At 39.0% G+C, this 8,711-nt stretch overlaps 2 protein-coding genes across 2 annotated transcripts; both read right to left on the bottom strand.

The window, feature by feature from the left end:
- Positions 1–3,948: 3,948 nt before the first annotated feature.
- Positions 3,949–6,121, bottom strand: crygmx (crystallin, gamma MX). The gene is made up of 3 exons (XM_072456713.1): positions 5,975–6,121; positions 5,220–5,462; positions 3,949–4,393 (listed from the first exon to the last, which is right to left on the bottom strand). Exons 1-3 carry the CDS (start codon positions 5,981–5,983, stop codon positions 4,118–4,120), a joined length of 528 nt encoding a protein of 175 aa, XP_072312814.1. The 5' UTR covers positions 5,984–6,121; the 3' UTR covers positions 3,949–4,117.
- A 333-nt stretch (positions 6,122–6,454) lies between these two features.
- On the bottom strand, positions 6,455–7,922 carry crygmxl2 (crystallin, gamma MX, like 2). Its single transcript, XM_072456714.1, has 3 exons — positions 7,739–7,922; positions 7,100–7,342; positions 6,455–6,787 (listed from the first exon to the last, which is right to left on the bottom strand). Exons 1-3 carry the CDS (start codon positions 7,745–7,747, stop codon positions 6,515–6,517), a joined length of 525 nt encoding a protein of 174 aa, XP_072312815.1. The 5' UTR covers positions 7,748–7,922; the 3' UTR covers positions 6,455–6,514.
- Positions 7,923–8,711: the final 789 nt, after the last annotated feature.

Here is an 8,711-nt window from a genome sequence, read left to right as displayed (position 1 = left end):
GCAATTCCTGTAATTTATCTTTTACTTTTTGGAGAAAAAGCTCTGAATCCCAGTTTATTTACTGTTATTCTCACTTTCTCCTTGTTCCTTGTGGCGCCCAAAGCTTGTGTCAGAGCCAAAGTGTAATTGACAAGTTGCCTCCTTTGAGCTCGGGGCCACAACACAACTGCTTTTAAATGAACTCTGTGGCAGTCGCTCCATCTGATGCACTCGTTCTTCAGCCTGTTTAAACCACCGCTGTTCAATAAAAGCGTTTGAAAAGAAATAAATGTAAACTTGCTTTGATTCTTCAGATATTTCTCACATAAATTCACCCTTTTTGTCCTGAGTCTTTCTGCTTCCACAAAGAAACACAAATTAGTTGGAAATGTTGTCCTGATCTGAAAACCAGACGTCTAAAAATTGCTTCTTTTTTACTGTTGCCCATGGGGAATTTTGCGTTTGCTGGAAGTGGGGCATGCGAGATGGAAGACAATACTATAGAGGTTTAATTATCCAGCCATCACAAATGAAAGGGAAATTCAGAACGCACACTAATAATGGAATCACAGGCTTGCGTCGATGTAGCGCTCTTTTCCCACATCTTGGAAACATCTAAAGTTAAGGCTCGACATCCATGAAAAAGCACTACTTTACCCTTCAGTCTGCTGGTCCGAAGGGTTCAGACACCAATTATACTCTTTGGTCTTTTTCATGTGAGAACGGCAGAGGAAGCAGAGTTAAATGGCTTGAGGTAGAAAAGGAACATTTTAGGGACATGACTGTTTGATGCTTGAAACGGGAGGATCACAAACCAGAGATCCAGGTGTGGCTGCGTTTTACTATAAAAGAGAACGTTATTTTAAAATGTCTCAGTGGACCGAGTTTAAAAGTGCAGTGTGTAGTTTGTAAAACGTAAAGTTTATGGTTGCAAGATCACTCATTTTCTTTTGAAAGTTTGATGTTGTGTTATTTTGATTGTAACTTTTTTTCTGGTGGGAGGTTTGCCTGCTGCTTGTCTCCATGGAGATATTATTGAGATGAAATGCTCCACAGTATGGGATTAAAGCAGGGACGTTTTTGCTTGCCACTCCACTGATCTGACCTGGTGGTGTCATGCAGTTTTAATGCCATATTGTGTGACATTTTAGGTTGGAGACAAGAAGAAGTAGCACCTTTAAATGTGCGGAAAATAGCATTTTCGAGATCAATGAAGAAACACATCGAACAATTCTTTAGCTATTGTTTTTTTTTTATGTTTTTGGGGGGATTTTTGTCCAAGATTCCAGTCTATGCTCTTAATCTCTTCTTAAAGTTGCGTATTTTTTACTTGATGGATTCAGGCCTTACATGAATTTAATCTGTGAGGTTATATTGCTCAAAACGTGAATTGACAGTAAAATTACTATATTATACATTATATATATATTATTAATTATTATTATAACTAGCTAGATACGGTACATACTTTATAATAGATACTAAATAAGAATTACACCAGTGATCGGTGGACTACACAGCAAGTTTTTTTAATCATCTCTTATTGGAGCCTTTTTAATTAATTTAATTTTTACTTTATTATTATACACAATATACTTTTCAAATTTAGTATATCTCCAAGTCAATATGATATAATAGTCAATACTATCCACTTTTCTCACCATTTGACTCTGAATAGTGGATCCACTTGTCACAGTTTCATTGCTAAAATGGAACAGCAAGTTGCTTCCAAGTATTTCAAACGCAATATATCTAGGACTGTGTTTGTTTTATCATTGAAATATTTGCCCTTAGATGAACTTAAGTGTTTCTTCTGGATCTCCGTTCCAGCCTGTCATAGCCCATGATGCCACTGTTGCACGCTGTTGTCCTCAAGGTATTGTTTGTAACACAAAAAAACATGACAAGGGCGAATCTTTGCTCTGACAGCCTTTAATTGGACATTACTCAAGGCTAAAAACATATCTCTCCACGTTTCATCTTAAGAGACTCAATCGCTCGTCCCACCGGGCTTCAATTTTTTCATAATCAATTTTTAATATTCAGCCGGTTATTTATTCATGTAGATCTTTGCCAATTACGCGATCTCTAATTAAGAATTTCAATAATTGATATTTATTTCTGAAAGGGCTGTGGTATCTTGGGCTGGATGAATTATGCATGAACAGGGAACAGTTTTTTTTTGTTTTTTGTTCTGAGAGAGTTTGATGCTTGGGGCGAGAACCAGACCACTTTGACTGGAACCCTTTGAGTTGCCACTAGCCCTGTGATGTGCATCTAACATGGGCATAAAGACTCGTACATGGCATCCTTAGATACCCCCTTTCACACTTTAATATAGCGCTTCAAAGAATACGCCAGTGTTCTTGATAATTTCCCTTTGTGTATGTGGACTATAAAGTGTACGGAAATTCTTGTCTTGCTTGGTGCGCCTTTGTGCCACTGAACGTAACTCCGCTGGTACAAAAGTTCAAATGCTCTAACTACAATGCGGGCGAAAACTCTCCTCATTTTTGAATAAATCCTATCCCCCTGATTGCTTGATAGTGACAGTTTAACACTCAGTTTGAAATTAACAAAGGCCCCGTTTCCATCACTTTTATTACGATTTTAGTAGGACAGGATATTAGAGACTGGAAACCATTTTACTTTGGTACAAATGAAAGACAAAAATAACACGATCAATTCAGTTATTATGGAGAAGCCACCTTGATCAAAAAGTACACATCAAAATAATGGAAATGGTGGAAAAGCTTTTGACAAGGCTCAAAATTAAATGCTTAGCCACTATGTAACTTCTCTGGTGAGCATGGCATTAAACTGCTATCTCTGTGGAGACAAGCAGGTGATGCTGCCAGTCCAATTTACAGGTAAGATCCGTGGAGAGGTGTCCCCGCTCACAGTAAGTAAGCCTTTTTCAAGATATTTCTAAGAAATAAAAACATCTGGAACTAATTTGCATTTTGCATTTTGATGCCATGCATTGGAACATTGCAAAGCAATATCATGAAGACCGCAGACCCTCCACCAAAAAAGGATTTATGTTTTAATGAAACTTAATGAAACTCGATTTGAGCTTCTTCAAGGGGACATATTATGCAAACTCAACTTAAATACCGCAAACGGTTTTCTCATCATCAGTTTACTCAAAGTTGTATTATAATGCAACTGAGGCTTGAGTGCTCAGAAAACCTTGTTTTCCCTATCCCCCATCCCCGCCCACATCCCTGTACATGGTTGTGATTGTTTGAAAAAGATTCCGGGTGACACATGTAGGTTTTAAAATGTCACGTAGCCACTTTTCAAACATAAAAACATGTAAATAACAATCCAATGCTTATTACAATGAAAAGTCAGTATGAATAGGCCTGTCTTATCAGTTCTGCTTTTTTGAACTGGAAGTACATTGACCTGTTTCTATTACTAAACAGCTGTTTCAGCTCAATTCTGGCTGTGTGCAATGAACAGAATGTAAGATGGATGGATGATCTTTTAGGAAGGTATTAAAGGTATTAAAATCATAACTGAACCTGTGCTGCCAGAGCCTAAACCTGCAGATACTTCAGATAGATATGGGTTTCACAGGCTGTACTAGCACTGATTAATGACGGGCTGAAGGTGCTGGGCTTTATAGGTTTTGGGTTTGATTTAGGTGTAAGGCAACTCAAATGAGAGACTCATGTGAAGCTCATTCTGCTTTCTGATTGGAGACAGTTCCTTTCAGTTTATGAAAGCTGAAATCTAAACCTTACATATGGTTCCTTTAATGTACATCAGCTTTTATGTTGCATAGGGAGTTTGACAAAATTACACATGTTGCCCTTCATGTTACAGTCAGCCACATACTGACTTTATGACTGTGTCTTGCCCGAGGACAAAGCCACTTTATTTTGCAATTTAACCACTATCCTTTAGGTGTTTATATTAATATGTAATTAAATGAATTACTGTGAACAAAAAACAACCAAATGATTTTCCACTCTTTTTTTTATTGAACTACCGCAGTTATCCACCATATTGTAATTGTTGATGTTGGACTATGTATAAAACCCAATCACCAAATATCCATAATTGGACACTACTACATGTAAACAAAATGGTTAAAATGCATATCTGGTTTTTGTAGATACCATTAGCATCAGTTAGCTTCAGTGAGCCTTCTAAGAGAGCCGATGGTGGGAGAGGCACTGCCCCATTCGCTGTGCCTCCTGTACTCGCCAGGACGCAGGAAGTACTGGCGCCCCCTGTAGTTAGGATGCTCGTGCAGCATCCAGTAGCCCTCCATGACGTTTGCTGAGGAGATGTCCCGGGTGTGGAAGCGCTCATGAAGGTTGGGACAGTCGTCGCTAAGCTCCATGTTCTGGCCCCCAAAGTCAGAGCGCTCAAAGATCTTCATCCTATAGTTCCCGTTGTACTGTAAAAATATAAGGAGGAATTTTGAGCTTCATTTATTTAAAAAATGGCACTATTATGTGGACAAAGATGTCAAGCAAAAAGAATAGTGCCTGCTAAGCTTTCTCTCACACACAAGGTACATGCACTTGTAAAATTTGGGCCTTGGTTTCAATGCCAAAACAGTCTTAAGGATATTACATTTAATTCAAATACATTTATATCCAAATGTTATTAAATTCATCCTTCATTTTTCATCTGAAATTATTCCAAGTACCCCCCTTAGGAAATACTGCTGAGAATAAGGCTATGAATAGTATAGAATAATTGAAGCTATACCTAACAATAATCATACAACTGTTGGGCCATTGTCTGCAACACTGTTTTCCCTCTGGAGTCTACACCAAAAAATCCCTTGAAAAGATTTGCAATTTGTTTTAAGCCATTTATATCAGCTTGCTAGATTCTTTAGAAAATAATATTATCTCTCAATTATAGAGGCTTTGTTTGTTACTAGAAGAGATTGCATGATTTATGAAAAGGCCCTAATTGAACACCATCAGTCTAATTGTATTGATCACCTAATCTGTTGTTCTTTACTTAATTCGAGTCCATCATTTTATAGTTGTACAATCACTTAAAATAAACAAAATCAATTGTCAATGAAATTCAATAAAATCAGTTGTATCAGAAAAGTGAATTTTAAATACAGGTGTTGTGAGAAAAAATGCACCAAGAGGCATTCAAATTTCACAAGACCCCAGATAGAATAAATATCAGATAAAGAAGACGTTGTTGAAACATCCATCAGTTTTATCTATTTAGTTTTTGGTTTTGGAGTGACTTACCTGAGGCACCATGCGGCAGGAGCGGATGCAGTCGTTGAAGCCGGACCAGCGCTGGTACTCCGGGTACTCCCCCTTGTGCAGCATGTACTGGTATCCCGAGTAGTTGGGCTTCTCGTAGGCCACCCAGCAGCCGCTGTCCACACGGATGGAGTTACAGCGGCTGAAGTGACCGTGCAGCTCGGAACAGTCACTGGAGCACTCATAGTGACGCCCCTGGAAATTCTTGTCCTCGTAAAACACAATCTAAAAAGAAGAGCATAGTACACACAACACTAGTTTTCATTGAATTCACTTGCATACATCTGTTGGATTTGTTTCGCAAAGGAAAACCACAAAAAAGAAAGTTAAAAATGAGACAAAGATAATAACATGTTTGAGAGTCCTGAAAACCCTTTGTAGTCGAGGTGAGAAAAAAGTCCATGCTATACAGTTATATATAGCAAAATACAAATTGGTTATTTCATGGTTTTGATATTTTAAATTCAATTCATCATATTTGCAAAATTGTGTTATGTTATAGATATATAGTTTGTTTGTCTGTTTGTTTTTTCTATAAATTAGGTATACGTTGAAGTTCATGTATAACTTTCCCCATATTCAAAAACGTTTCCTTGCATTGCTTTACAACAAATCAGGATGAAAAAAATGATCAAAATACAGTGAAAACAAGTTTTCATCATTAATTTGATCTCTGCCCTAACCTCCTAATGTAACCTTGCTATAACACAGATAAAACGACCAAATGTCTCCCTTACCTTGCCCATTGTAGGAGTTGAACAGTGTGGAGCAGACCAGAACCATCCCGTTTGAACCTGGTGGCTTTATAGAGCCTGCTGGGATCAGGGCCTTTTGCAAAGCTTTGTAGAGTCAGCACACTGCGCTCTATAGAGGCCGCAGCACTATAGGAAGGTCTAAAGCTTTGTCTTTGTCTGTCTATAGAAAAGACTGTACGGCTGCACTTTCTGAACCAGGTGACAAAAAGAATGCCTCATATGCCTTTACTGCACTGAATGCTAAAGACAGTTTGTTTCAGCTTCATGTGCAGGTGAATCTAATCCTGAGTTAAAAGAAAACTAATATTTTATAGCCCATATATTTTGACCATTATATTTTTATAAACTAACACTATTATCATTGAGATGATTTACATACGTAATAATACTATTTAATATTATTATTTTATCAATTTATATTAAATATTTCAATTTTCTAGAATAATTTCACACAAAAAAGCATTGAAAAGTGACCCATGCTTTATTTGAAAGCAGTTTAATTCATGATTTTACATTCACATTTTACATAGTCCTCATCCTCCTGAAGGAGCCCACCATGGGATTGTTGCAGCCCCATTCCCCGCAGGACCTGTACTCTCCGGGCCGGAGGAAGTACTGGCGCCCCCTGTAGTTGGGGTGCTCGTAGAAGATCCAGTAGCCCTCCATGATGTTGCTGGAGTAGATGTCCCTGTAGCGGAAGCGGTCGTACACGTTGGGACAGTCGTCCATGAACTCCATGCTCTGTCCCATCATGTCAGGCCTGTTGTGGATTCTCATTCTGTAGGAGCCTCTATACTGTAGTGGGGAGTCAGACAGGAGAGACCTTTATTTTCCTAAACTATTGATATACAAGCACGGTTGAATACTATTTAAGAAAAACAGTTTGAGTTTTTAAAAGGGCCAAACATTCTAGCAATGTACATATGTATGATTTTCTTGTTTTTTCTTATCTTATCACATTCCTTAGAATATACACCTTTCTGTGGACATTGGACCTTCACTTTTATAACTTCACCTGTTTCCTTATTCTCATTGTAAATCTGAATGACTTCCACTATTTGACCTGTGCTTTGGAAACTCGTGAGAGCCCAAAGATGACCAACTTACAGGAGGGAACATCTGACAGGAGCGCACGCAGTTGTTGAAGCCCATCCAGCTGTGGTAGTCGGGGTACTCTCCGGGCCCCATGATGTACTGGTACCCCATGTAATTGGGCTTCTCGTAGGCCACCCATTGACCGCCGCTCACCCTCATGGAGTTACAGCAGTTGAAGTGCCTGAAAGTGTCCATGCAGTCATTGCTGCACTCCCAGTGACGACCCTGGAAGTTACGGCCTTCGTAGAAAATAATCTTGAACATAAAAAAAGACAAATAAAACACATCAGTTCAAGTTACAGTACTTCTGATTGGCCAGCAGGGGACACTGCACTCAAGCTTAAACATCACTCAGCTTCTTACTGCTTTTCTATGAAGTGTTAGGGTGCTTGACAGTTGAAAGCAAGAAAGGATTTTTTAATTTAAAGAACATTGTGTTGTTTTTGGCCCTTCAAATTTAACACAATTGCTGTCACACTTGTCCTTGCCAAATGGTATAGAGCATTTTCAAATCATACTGCTGGAGGATTGTCACCTAAAACAAGCCTTTTAATCTGTCACTTCAAGTAATTCCCCTGCCTCTAAGCTTCAATCTGCCCGTCGTCCAACTCAAAAACACCCAGTTAACGTCGTCCAAATGTGCGTCCATACCTTTCCCATGGTTGCAGGGTTGTGAATCTAGCGACACCAAAGCTCAAAAAGCCTCACAACCCTATTTATACCATCTCCCTGACCACGAGGCCTCCGCAACACGTCACAAACTGCCTCTTTCTACTTTTTTCAGAGAGGCTACCTTGTCTCGTCTCTGCTAGTGTTTACCTATAGAAATGAAATGAACTCCATGCATGTGCTATTTTGTGTTTGGATGACCCATGACCTTTTTATACCTCCTTTTCAAGCGCCACACAAAAGCGCTTTGGAGATGCGGCCCCCTGTTAACAAAGCATTTTTTGTAAAAGTGTACATTTCATTTTTTTCTTTTTAGAACTGTCAAACCATGCTATTTCATGTTTTGGGATGAAGTTAGCCTGCGCGCTTACTGCCATGTTTCTAATTGGACTTGATAATGTGGTTGATGTAATCTGCACTGATCGCTTGTCTCTTTTTAGCTTCCATAGCCCGCAGTTGTTGCTGTGATGCCAGACGGGGCCAGCTTGTTTGCACTTTCCATTTGTCTATTTGATAGATATAAAAGCGAGGATCTGGGGCATGCGTTTTGTCTCTGTGTAAAGTCATGGACCTCTTTGGACTCGGAGGTGTAGCCCACAGCACAAACGTCGGGGAAAAGGCCAGAATAGGTTGCGGTCATGCATTGTTTTTCCTGGAGCCAGCTGATGCCAGAAAGGTCATCTTTTTAGTCTTTTGTTTGCTTTTTTTTGTTTCACCTCCTGTTACATGTTTTCAGAAAAGCACAATAGCCCTTTATTTTACTGTTAAAACATAATGAAACCGCCATATCCGCGGCCACATGCAACTGTGTTTTTGCATTAAGGAAATGTGTTGATAAGCTCCCATATCTTTGATCATTCATTGACTCGAAACTTCAATAGCTGTTTGAAGCCTCCATCTCTTTCTATGACATAAGTAGATCATTGATATAATTTCATCACTCTGCATCTTGTAA

The sequence above is a fragment of the Eucyclogobius newberryi genome, unplaced genomic scaffold, assembly GCF_026437365.1.
Source record: "Eucyclogobius newberryi isolate DKJ021-1_F unplaced genomic scaffold, fEucNew1.0.hap1 SCAF_20, whole genome shotgun sequence".
Classification (NCBI taxonomy): domain Eukaryota; kingdom Metazoa; phylum Chordata; class Actinopteri; order Gobiiformes; family Gobiidae; genus Eucyclogobius; species Eucyclogobius newberryi.
This window is presented reverse-complemented; position numbering and strand designations above follow the sequence as displayed.